This window comes from Rattus rattus, chromosome 10, assembly GCF_011064425.1.
Source record: "Rattus rattus isolate New Zealand chromosome 10, Rrattus_CSIRO_v1, whole genome shotgun sequence".
In the NCBI taxonomy this organism is placed as follows: domain Eukaryota; kingdom Metazoa; phylum Chordata; class Mammalia; order Rodentia; family Muridae; genus Rattus; species Rattus rattus.
The window spans coordinates 2,482,821-2,495,183 of record NC_046163.1 but is presented as its reverse complement, the minus strand read 5'-3'; the positions used below and the strand labels follow the sequence as shown (position 1 = coordinate 2,495,183).

Below are 12,363 nucleotides of genomic sequence, written 5' to 3'. Positions count from 1 at the left end.
AGAGTCTATGCTGTCTGTACCCTGACCTCATGCTTGAACCCCACAGTTCCTCATCAGCCTCCGTCGAAGCTAAAGGTTGCAGGGCCAGGCCAAACAGGGACTCCAGCGTCACTGGGTTCGGCCATGTTTCCCACACTCGATTCCTGCCACTCTGCTCCGCTTCCGGCGCCTGCTTATCCCTCACCCACCTAGCTTGGCCTCACGGGCTAGGATTTATGAGGGCTGCCCTGCCATGGACCCTGGGGTAATAAATCAGAGCAGGGCCTGTGGGTGTGTATAAAAGAAGGCTCAGGGGGTCTGGGCTACACGGCTCTCAGAAAGCCTTGGCTGGACCAGATGGGCGGGAGAAGGATGCCTCTCTGGGCACTCTTGTTGCTCTGGACCTCTTGTAGCTTCAGTCTCCCGACAGACACAGCCAGCTTTGGACGGTAACTTGGGCAGAGAAGGGGCGGGAGGGTGCGGGAACCGGCCTCTTACTAACGCTCTCAGCTTTTGATATGTGGGGTCATCCAGTCCTTATATCCAGTCAGCCATGGATGTATCCTCCCACTCTGACAGTCTGAGCAACTAGCCCAAGGCTACACAGCCATAATTAATTAGGTCCGGGAGGGTTCTCTTTGGAGTCGCATCCAGAGGATGGGGAACTCAGACGGTTAGAGCATCCCTGATCCTTAAGCTCACAACGCAGTGACTGAAGGGGGCACGTGCTTGCTAACACTCCTGGGCAAGTTAGTCGTGGCCCCTCTAGAGTTTTGCCGGTTAAATTCTGCTTCACTGGCAGCGGATGAAGCAAAGCAGCAAGTTAGTCTCACCAATCCTCAGTACGCCATCTTGAAACAGGGTGGTAACAGAGCCTGCGTCACGGGCTGCTTGGAAGATCTGATGAAATGGTGCATACAGAGCTGTGGATGCTGTGCCGGGAATGGTGTAAGACACCATGGCCCCAGCGTGGATTGTCACAGAGTGTAGTAAAGGAAAGGCTCCCGGCAGCCCCACGCGGGGAGGATGACACATTCGCTTAGTGCAGTTCCAGGGCCGTGGCAGCAAGGTTTCTTGAGACAGGAGCAGGGAAGAGGCGAGACTAGGAGAGGGCTCATGCGGAAGCCGGAAGCCGGGGTCTGGGGACCGAGGTGAGGAGTTCCTGAAAGATCTGTGGCAGTGAGAGTTGTGACTCTGCTGGGGGCTAGCACTTGGTGGGTTGCTTTCGTCCTAAACCGAGTCTCCAGACCTCAGCACCTATTTTGCAGATGATGGTACCAGGGGGGGCGTCCTCAAGGAAGGTCTGAGGGCCCCCTGGTCTTTGTTTCCAAAGCCCTGCCCCCTTGCTCCCAGGTTTGCAGGGAGCAACTGCTGCAATGCGAGAAGAGGGTTGTACTTCCTTGCACCCCACCCCAGGATGAAGACAGAAGGAAGTAAATGCGTGCGGCAGGGAGCACGAGATCAGTTAGAGCGCAGCGGGCCTCTCTGCTACCTGCTCCGTGTAAAGTATTGTGCAGGCCACCTTGAGGGGCTTTCTTCTCAGGGTCATTGCCTTCCATATACACGATGTCCAGCCTCTGATCTGAAGGCTGGGCTGTGACTGCCGGAGGATGGAGAGGTCAGAGAATGCTCAGCACCACACAGCATCCTCAGCACCGGGCGGCCCATTCCACTGCTACCCCCATAGGCTAGGCTGTGGGAGCACTCAGGGGAACCCATGGGCTGGCTGTGGGGAGCACTCAGGGGAACCCATGGGCTGGCTGTGGGAGCACTCAGGAGAAATGGACCCATGGACTGGGTGTGGGGACCACTCAGGGGAAATGGACCCATGGACTGGCTGTGGGAGCACTAGGGGAAATGGACCCATGGACTGGCTGTGGGAGCACTCAGGGGAAATGGACCCATGGGCTGGCTGTGGGAGCACTCAGGTGAACCCATGGCTGGCTGTGGGAGCACTAGGGGAAATGGACCCATGGACTGGCTGTGGGAGCACGCAGGGGAAATGGACCCATCGACTGGCTGTGGAGCACGCAGGGGAAATGGACCCATGGACTGGCTGTGGGAGCACTAGGGGAAATGGACCCATGGACTGGCTGTGGGAGCACGCAGGGGAAATGGACCCATCGACTGGCTGTGGAGCACGCAGGGGAAATGGACCCATGGACTGGCTGTGGGAGCACTAGGGGAAATGGACCCATGGGCTGGCTGTGGGCGCACTCAGGGGAAATGGACCCATGGGCTGGCTGTGGGAGCACTAGGGGAAATGGACCCATGGGCTGGCTGTGGGCGCACTTAGGGGAAATGGACCCATGGGCTGGCTGTGGGAGCACTGTGGGAGCACTAGGGGAAATGGACCCATGGGCTGACTGTGGGAGCACTCAGGGGAAATGGACCCATGGACTGGCTGTGGGAGCACTAGGGGAAATGGACCCATGGGCTGGCCGTGGGAGCACTAGGGGAAATGGACCCATGGGCTGCTGTGGGCGCACTCAGGGGAAATGGACCCATGGACTGGCTGTGGGAGCACTCAGGGGAAATGGACCCATGGGCTGGCTGTGGGAGCACTAGGGGAAATGGACCCATGGGCTGGCCGTGGGAGCACTAGGGGAAATGGACCCATGGGCTGGCCGTGGGAGCACTCAGGGGAAATGGACCCATGGGCTGGCTGTGAGAGCACTAGGGGAAATGGACCCATGGGCTGGCGCCCTTGCTGAGAGCATCTAGGACTAAAGATCTAGGAGAGGAACAGAACCAGGTTTTATGTTTATCTTCTTTTGGGACAGAGCCTCGCTACGGAGCCCGGAACTCACTCTATAGACCTGGCTGTCCTCAAACTCGCAAAGATCAGCCTTCCTCTGCCTCCTGAAGGCTGAATAAAGGCATGTGCCACCACACCACAGAGGGGTTTTCTAAAGGAGGAAGGGTCCGTAAAGTACAGAAAAGCATGGGTCTTTTCAGGAGATGGTGGGGAATTGACCTTTTTGGATATATATTCACTCTCCTCCTTTGTAAAGTGGGGAAATAAAAAACACCCATCTGATGGAATGGCTGGGGTCAAATAAAACAGGAGTGAAAACACTCATAAGCTGTGATGGAACTGTTTCTGCTAGAGATTGCACAGAGAGGTGTGAAATATAAGTAAAGCAGGGAGGTGAGGGCGTGAAGTGCCAGGAGGAAGGTTAGGGCTCACATTGGAGAACAAAGAAGGCTCTCTGGGTGTCTGGGAAAGCCCTGACCCAGGGCTGGCGACATCTTCCTCCAGATGCAAAACAGTCTCCATGCCTCTCTGTGCCTGGCAGCCCTGGTAGGAAAGACAGACAGACAGAGCATGGACTGTCTCTGCTTGGCATTTCTGAGTCATCTTCAGTCCTATGAACCTGCCATGTCTCGGCTGGAAAACAGGGAGCTAGCTGTCATGTGGTTTGTATGAGGGCGCGTGCCAGGCAGCTGGTCTGCAGCCAGGAGCAGCTCAGCGGGCTGCTGTTCAAAATTAAATCTCTTGAATTTCCCCAGTCAGTGATGATTGGAGGACAACTGATTTGAGGTGAGGGGTCCGGGGGTTCAGGCCCAAGACACATCAATCCCCAGGTGAGGCACACAGGCAATCTACAGACACTGGTCTACCCGAGTCAGGCTGGGTGCAGTGGGTACATACCACCTGGCTCTGTGATACCCTAGGGGGTACCAAGTCCTTGCAGCCTGCTGTGGGCATCTGCTGCCACCTACAGGCCACCCCTGGTACTGCCGCCCTGTCAATCAGAGGCGATAGCAAGAGGCAGTATAGACCTTTATGTTCCTATCCAGAACAGTGAGGCACAGAGTAGGTGTTCAACACATGATGATAATGACGGATGGGTGGGTGGATGGATGGATGGATGGATGGACGGACGGACAGACAGATGGACAAACGGATGGACAAACTGCCTTATTTAACTAAAATACGATCTGGGAATTATTTAGTGCCAGAATAAGTGACTCCAAGAAGCTCGTACCTTCTCCTGCAGAAACCCCAGGGCACAAAAAGTGATTCGTAATTGCATGGGAGAGGGTTAGTGATAGATGTAGCAAAAAAAAAAAAAAAAAAAAAAAGGCAGCCTCTGGGTTCTGCTGACTTTGGAGTACTACAGGACTCTTCTGTTTTTCTTCCTCTATCCTGGAGCAGAATCTTGCTCAAGAAAATGCCCTCGGTCCGGGAAATCCTGGAGGAGCGGGGAGTAGACATGACCAGGATCAGTGCTGAATGGGGTGAATTCATCAAAAAGTCTTCCTTTACCAATGTTACCTCCCCCGTGGTCCTCACCAACTACTTGGACGTGAGTCCTGGTTCATCTGCTATTTCCTTCTCTCTGGGCCGAGCATTCCCCACTCCTTCCACACCATGTCTGACTGAGGCAGGGAGCACCAGAGCACTCTGTAGAACTCCTACGTGCAGCCGAGGAGTCTGGTGGGGAGGGGCTGTGATGAATTGTTATGCTGTTTGTTTGTTTTGTTTTGTTCTTCAGACAGGGTCTCCCTGGGTAGCCCTGGCAAGCCTAGAACTCACTGTACAGACTAGGCTGACTTCGAACTCACAGACTTCTACCCACCTCTGCCTCCCAGGTGCTGGGCTTAAAGGCATGTGACATCATGTCCAACTATTTTAGCTGCTTTTAGTAGGTTATCATGCCCCAGTGAGCCTCCTGTACCCCAGGACAGCAGAGGACAGTACAGAGTCCTCAGCTCACCAAAAAGAAAGCCAACAGCCAAGAAGGGAACCGGGCAAGGCCCCCCAAACCCGAGTCCCCTGAGCTCCATGTCCCTACTTTTCTCTGCCCGCCCCCCACAGACCCAGTACTATGGTGAGATCGGCATTGGTACCCCCTCCCAGACCTTCAAAGTCATCTTTGACACAGGTTCAGCCAACCTCTGGGTGCCCTCCACCAAGTGTGGTCCCCTCTACACTGCCTGTGGTAAGAATCAAGCCTCGTGCCTCTCCCCTGCTCTGCCTGCTGCTCCTATGAACTGCTTTCCCTCAGCTCCACGCCACTGATCCAAGAGAGAGGACGTTTCTCTCATCTTCCTGAATTGGCAACCAAGGTGAATAAGCCAGCCTTGGGAAGTGCCTGGGCACCTGGAAGGCCATTTGCCAGTGTCCCAAGGATTCAGACAGGAACAAATTTGTAAAGCCATTCCAAGTCTTGAAGCTTTCCCAATGATAGCCGTAGTCAATGCCCTTGTGCTGAGGACTTACTCTGTGCCCAGAATCCTCTTTTGCAGTGTATCGGTGTTATCAATGGTTCTAGAATTCTTTGAAACAAATGTCTCAGAAGAATAAACACTTAAGGCAAAACCAAGAAACACCGTCCTCCACTGGTATACATTTTTTTCCAAGCTCAAAAAAATACACACAAACTAACTCTCTCTCTCTCTCTCTCTCTCTCTCTCTCTCTCTCTCTCTCTCTCTCTTTCTCTCTCTCTCTCTCTCTCTCTCTCTCTCTCTCTCTCTCTCTCTCTCTCACACACACACACACACACACACACCTAAGTCTTCTAATCATACTACCCATAGCCATCCCTTGTCCTACCTCTGAGCCTTTTACTTAGATCAAAAACTCATGTGCTGATTGGAGCCTGTGTTCCTCTGCTAGAGATTCACAACCTCTATGACTCCTCGGAATCCTCTAGCTACATGGAGAATGGGACTGAATTCACCATCCACTATGGATCAGGGAAGGTCAAAGGTTTCCTCAGCCAAGATGTGGTAACTGTAAGTAGGACCACCCCTATTTACGCCCATGGGGCCCATGTGGTGTGGGATAGGTGTGCTCCAGCGCCCCCTGGAGCCTGGGAGGTTGAAGTGCAACCTCCTTGGCCGCTTCCAGTAGAGCAAACTGGCCGACACTGATGGACATGGACAAGGCTTTACGTTAACGTACATGTGGGTGTACCTAAAGCCCAGTTTCCTTCCTAGTAACCTGCCAGACCATGCTAGTTGAGGGCAGGCTTGGAGCATTGAAATTAGGAACCAGGGTTTTGTGGCAGGGCAATTTTACTTTCTTTCAGTCAGTGCCTAAGCCTTCGCTGCTCTGGCGTCTCTCAGCCCTGCTGTGCCAGAGGTAGGGAAAGACACATATAGGAGCCCAGAGGAAGTCAGTGCAAGCCCTTCCCTCTCGCCATGCCTGTGGAATCTGAGGAAGGGGCAGAAAGGGAAGCCCTGGTTATAGTGAGGAAACCCTCAGCCTTGGCTGGCAGGGTTAACATGAAAGTGGGCCTCGGGGAAGGTGCAGATCACCTGTCTGGCAGGACCTCTTTCTCAGCCCTTATAGCATTGGCCACCCCCCTCTTTCTGGCCCCCAAGCATAGAGGTGTTGAGACGGTATGTGCACATTTGGTGGGATGGTCTCACCTTCACGGCTGTACAGAACCTGTATCCCTGGGGCCCCTGGTGTGAAAGCCAGAGCAGATCCCAGCCAAGGTTGGGCAGTAACCTCTGTCCCTTATGGTTCTTCTCTCACAGGTGGGTGGAATCATTGTGACACAAACCTTTGGAGAAGTCACCGAGCTGCCCCTGATACCCTTCATGCTGGCCAAGTTTGACGGGGTTCTGGGCATGGGCTTCCCTGCTCAGGCTGTTGATGGGGTCATCCCTGTCTTCGACCACATTCTCTCCCAGAGGGTGCTAAAGGAGGAAGTGTTTTCTGTCTACTACAGCAGGTGGGACTTTGACTCCAAGGTCAGGGCAGGGAGGGGCAGACAGCTGGGAGGACGGCAAAAGTCCAGTCCAGGATTTACATGCTCCTGATTAGGTGGTCCTCAATCCATATCTAGAACCACACTAGCCAATTAAAATGAATGCAAGTCAAACATTCGGTCCTCAGGGACTGGCCACACAGACACAGCCGGCTTCATGTCTTTGCTGGCACCTTTGTTTATCTGTCCTCTCATTGATCCGCTCTGTGCTCTGTTTCCATGCTCTGTGGTGGGTTCCAGGGGGGCACAGTCCACAAGACAATCCCTACCCTCCATCCTCATAGATCTTACTGCCCAGCAGGGGAGATGAGAAATGCAGTACAATGAGTGTCATTCTGAAGCTGCAGATGGTTTTCAATTCTAGGCCAGGATTCTGGGCAGTTCAGCCAACCTTGGAGAAGCTGTGGTCAGTGCCCCAGCGGGGCTGGGATCTGCTGCCACAGGCAGCACAGGTTTAGAAAGATGGTCTGAGGGGTTGGGGATTTAGCTCAGTGGTAGAGCGCTTGCCTAGTGAGCGCAAGGTCCTGGGTTCGGTCCCCAGCTCCGGGGGAAAAAAAAAAAGATGGTCTGAGCTGGAGGTAAAATCATTACTGGTAAGAATAGAGGCCAGGGGTGGTGAGGAAGGGAGGAGTAGACTAGAACAATCTCAGAGGAAGCAGGAATCTCTGGATCCCGGCTCCGGCAGACTTCTGTGCAAAGAGAGGCATTGAGCAAATGACACCACCCGGAGTCTCCTGCCGTCAGTGGTCTTGGGATTGTGCTTCAAAGAGACCGGAAAAACAAAGTGGCTAAGAGTGAAAGTAGATGTCAGAAGGGGGTGGGGGGGAGGGGGGCAAGTCCACAAAATGTGGGCTGCTCTGGAAAATTCAACAAGGAAGGAGATGTGGGGCAGGGTGTGGGGTGAGATCCAGAGAGAAGAAGGAGGGTTGTTCTAAACGCTAGCGGATGCTTGAGTAATGCTGTGGGTAGAAGAGCGCTGGGAAGACTAAAATGTGGAGAGCACATGCATGGGGCTCAGGAGCAGGACCACGGAAGGAATGAGGCTCCAGCACAGGTAGCAAGCAGGCCTGGTAAGCAGGGGCCCTCTTCCCTTCCCTTAGGCTGGGAAGCAGGAAGACCTAGATAAGTCACTGACTCTTGCACAGAACATGCACAACCTACCCCATGTACACATGTGCACATACATGCGTGTATGTTGTGCACATACGTGTGTGTGTGTTGCGAATTCTAAGAAACTCCTTCATATATACACGAGTACCTTAAAAACCAGTCCGAGGCAGGCCTGGGCTGAAGTAGCATGATGCACGTGGAGAGGAAAGTGAGGGCCGTCAGCTTTGACTGAGAACGAGAGTGTGGCCCCAGCCATCGTGTGTCCAGCAGGGTCTCACCATCTGGTGACTCAATTGCCTGGAGGGCAAAAATTAGCCTCTACCTCTAAACAACAGGGTTGCTGAATCTTGCCTAAGAAGAAGGTCTTCCTTCTGGGTCCCTCTTTGCCTCAGCAGAAATCTTAAGGAGGGAGGAGCCCCATGGGGCCCCAAGCTCCACTACTTCCCAGACCCTTACCCCTGAATCATACCCACCCTCCCACACATCCACTCATCAGACCCAGCTCCACTAAAGATCTGCCTTCTTCCCCCTACACACTCTAGTCATGTCTGCCTTCTCCCCAGAGTCTGCCCCACACACCCGAGAAAGGCACAATTTACCGCCGTTTGCATCTACCCAGTGTCCTTGAACTAGATGGTTTTCTGGGGGGCAGCCGGACAGCCCTAGAAATACTTCGGTTACATTAAGGGAGGGGCCAGCATGGGGAGAAGCAACAGGGTCTGTGTGTCTCCTGATGACAGCTTACGACCTTGCCATCTACCCACGGAACCCTTCCTCTGCCCCAAAGCCCGCCTGCACCAGACTGGACTTTCCCCCCATCCCCGAGTCTCCAGTGAGTCTCTAAGCTTCAACGCTCTTTCTTTTAGGGAGTCTCACCTGCTGGGGGGCGAAGTGGTGCTGGGAGGCAGTGACCCTCAACATTACCAGGGCAATTTTCACTACGTGAGCATCAGCAAGGCCGGCTCCTGGCAGATCACCATGAAGGGGTCAGCAGTCGTAACCCTTCCAACCACCCAAACGCATGTCACCGTGTGATCGGGGCGGGATAGGGATGGGACAGGGGGTCCACTCCTTAAGGCACAGCCACCATCTGCTTTCTTTGTGCTCTGTCCAGGATCAGGGCATGAAGATTTGAGGGTGGGACTCGGATGGAGGGGACTCGGGAAAGGAGGTGAAGTCTGGAGGCTACCGTGTTGATGGCAAGGAACAGTCAGTACCTTTCTTTAGTGCCTCAGCCCTCCTCCAGGTCACCACCAGAACACTTATATGGCCTCCCATCACTCCCTAAATTGGGAAAGGCATGCAGCCGGGGGTGGGGATGGAGGTGGGGTCTGTGTGCCTGTCTAACTGTAGCCTCCACAGGGTCTCTGTGGGGCCTGCCACCTTGGTGTGTGAGGAGGGCTGTATGGCAGTGGTGGACACTGGCACATCCTATATCTCGGGCCCTACCAGCTCCCTGCAGTTGATCATGCAAGCCCTGGGAGTCAAAGAGAAGAGAGCAAATAATGTAAGAGAGCTGGGTGGCGTCAAAGGGCAGGCGGCGGTGGTGAGGGGTGGTGGCGACAGCACCATCTGGCTCCAGCCTGCAAACTGTCCAGACCACACTGGGTCCAAAACAAAGCCTTCCCCTCCTCACCTCTCCCACTCCCTGAATGTATGGTATGTCTCCCATAGAAGGTGACCAGGGACTGTGTCCAGGACTCTCAGGCACAGGGCTCTCTAGTCTGCCTAGAGCCTTCCACAGTGACAACACCTCTCTTTACTCCCCCAGTACGTTGTGAACTGTAGCCAGGTACCCACCCTCCCCGACATCTCCTTCTACCTGGGAGGCAGGACCTACACTCTCAGCAACATGGACTACATGCAAAAGGTAAGGCTGTGGGAGGGGTGGGCAGCGGCCACTGAAGGTGGGACAACGTGTAATGTGCAAGTCTCCTAGTAGACTCGGGGCTGACAAATGCGGCTCCTGTCATCAGGAGAGTTTGTAGCAATCCCAGTCAGTACCCAGTCCGCATCCCTCACGTAGCAGATCAGAACTTCCGCAACGGGCACCTAGGTATCGGAGTTTTAAAAACTCCCCAGCAGATTCATTATGAAGCTATGCTGTGACTCGGTGATGGTCCTCCCTCTCCATTCGTGAGCGGCCCTCTTTCCGGCCCTCTGTTCTTTTCATGCTCCCAGGCTTAGAGAAGTTCAGTGACTTGTTTTGGGTCAGAAGCTAAGTAAGCCTGTGAACAAGGAGTAGACACACCTTTTGCCTGATACGTACTGCATTGCCTGCCTGCCCCAGGAAGGCTGAGATTTAAGATGGGTAAAAACGGCTCTGGGAGCATGTAGGAGAGGGGAACCATACACTGAATATAGGTGCTTCACTCCGGTGGTGGGAAGGGGTCGTGTGGCAGGCAATAGAGCAAACTTCCTGCTTCTTGCCAGAATCCCTTCAGGAACGATGACCTGTGCATACTGGCTCTCCAAGGCCTGGACATCCCACCACCCACTGGGCCTGTCTGGGTCCTGGGTGCCACCTTCATCCGCAAGTTCTATACAGAGTTCGACCGGCATAACAATCGCATCGGGTTCGCCTTGGCCCGCTAAGCTCCTCTGTCACTCAGCGACCCTAGTTTTAGGCCAAGCCAAAGCTGGCGTTCCTGGGGGCCATTCTGTCTGGCTCTGCCCCCAACATAGGGACACTGGACACAGAGCCCCTGATGAGTGCTTGTCCCTTTGCCTGCCTGCACTCACCCTTCCCTGCTTTGAGGAAAAACAGAATAAAGACTGCATGTTTACAACCTGTTTCCGATGGGTTCTTTTGAGTTTGGAGGGACAGCTGCATGGTCACGCATGGGGAAGACTATGACTGATGAAGCCTGAGATGTGGTTTTGTTAGTAAAATGCTTGCTTTTCAGGTGTGAGGACCTGAGTTTGATCCCCAGAACCCACAATTTAAAAAAAAAAGTCTGCATGATGGCCATTGTTTTAATCCTGGCAACCAGGGTGACAGAGACAGGTAGGTACAGACAAAAACAAATCCCTGGAGTTTGATACAATTAAAGTTGTCCTTTGGTTAACACACACACACACACACACACACACACACACACACACACACACTCACTCAGAGAGAGAGACAGAGAGACAGAGAGAGACAGAGACAGAGAGAGAGGGAGGGGGCTATACACACACACACATACACACAGAGAGAGAGAGAGAGAGAGAGAGAGAGAGAGAGAGAGACAGACAGACAGACAGAAAGACAGAGAGACAGAGAGACAGAGAGACAGACAGAGAGACAGAGACAGGAGAGAGAGGGAGGGGGCTATATACACACACATACACACACACACACATGGGGGGGGCTACACACACAGAGAGAGACAGAGACAGAGAAAGACAGAAACAGAGAGACAGAGACAAAGACAGAGGCATGGAAAAACACACAGGCAGAGACATAGAGAGAAAGAAACAGAGAGATGGACAGAGGGAGAATGTGACAAAGTAGAGTCCCACACACACACACATACACTGATGTTTTTGTGTGTAAGGTTGATGGCTTCTGTCTACTGTCCACCAGATTCACATAGAAATTTTTCATACAATTTTGGCTGGAAAGTTTACTAAGAGATAGGCCCCATGTCCCTCTAGGCCTTAGGGCTATGGCAGTAGAGTGTTAACAAGTAGTTTAATGTCAATTTGACACAAGCTAAAGTCATCTGAGAGGAAGGCACCTCAATTAAGAAAATGCCTCCAGAAGATGGGCTGTAGAATTAGTGAATCATGGGTAAGGGTCCAGCCCATTGTGGGCCAAAAAGAGCAAGCCAGGAGGCGTCACTCCTCCATGGTCTCTACAGTTCCTGCCTCCAGGTTCCTGCCCTGCTGTTGAGTTCCTGTCTTGACTTCCTTTGCTGATGACCTGTGATGTGGAAGTGTAGGCCAAACAGACCCTTTCCTCGCCAAGTGGGTCATGGCGTTTCATCCCCCAGGCTCCGTGTTGCTGAACAATCCAACCCTATGTAGAATTCCCTGGAAAACTTCTGTCGGCACGCTCCTCTGCACTCTCTGTGTGCCCCTGCCCCATGTGACCATTTACAGAGGCAATCTAAGTCGTCACCGTGCAAGAACACGGAATGTCAGACATCCAACGCTCCTACGTCACACGTGAAAAACACATAGAGATAGAAAGGCTAATTTGCCCAAGATAACTGGGTGAAGAATCGAGCAGGGAAGAATCCTGAAAAGCTATCCTAGAATCCAGCCCAGATGACTCAGCTCCTGGGTGGGGTTGGGGGTGGGGGTGGGAGGGAGGGCGAACTCTCACCTCAATCCCATGTGAGTGGTGCTGGCACAGGGACAGAGCTCCAAACACCTTGCTTGGGGTCAGGTGCCCACACGGGCAGTCTTCCACCTCCAGGAATGAGCTCCGTAGGCTTTGTTCAGCCTGCTTTCTTATCGAACCCAGGACTACCAGCCCAGGGACGGCACCACCCACAATGGGCTGGTAGAGCTTAAGTGGAGGGCTCTTTTCCCACTCACCCTTCAGGCTGCCCA

At 53.5% G+C, this 12,363-nt stretch overlaps 1 protein-coding gene across 1 annotated transcript; it reads left to right on the top strand.

Moving 5' to 3' along the window:
- The first annotated feature begins 284 nt into the window (after positions 1-284).
- On the top strand, positions 285-10,611 carry Ren (renin). Its single transcript, XM_032915146.1, has 9 exons — positions 285-428; positions 4,142-4,292; positions 4,805-4,928; positions 5,607-5,725; positions 6,476-6,672; positions 8,685-8,804; positions 9,181-9,325; positions 9,590-9,688; positions 10,252-10,611. The coding sequence occupies exons 1-9, from the start codon at positions 337-339 to the stop codon at positions 10,411-10,413; spliced, it is 1,209 nt and encodes a 402-aa protein (XP_032771037.1). The 5' UTR covers positions 285-336; the 3' UTR covers positions 10,414-10,611.
- Positions 10,612-12,363: the final 1,752 nt, after the last annotated feature.

Excerpts from the sequence above, each read along its gene's own strand:
- Ren (XM_032915146.1), top strand. The coding sequence starts at position 337 with ATGGGCGGGAGAAGGATGCCTCTCTGGGCACTCTTGTTGCTCTGGACC. Across the intron at positions 429-4,141 it reads GACACAGCCAGCTTTGGACG|AATCTTGCTCAAGAAAATGC; the intron begins GTAACTTGGGCA and ends ATCCTGGAGCAG. Across the intron at positions 8,805-9,180 it reads TGGCAGATCACCATGAAGGG|GGTCTCTGTGGGGCCTGCCA; the intron begins GTCAGCAGTCGT and ends TAGCCTCCACAG.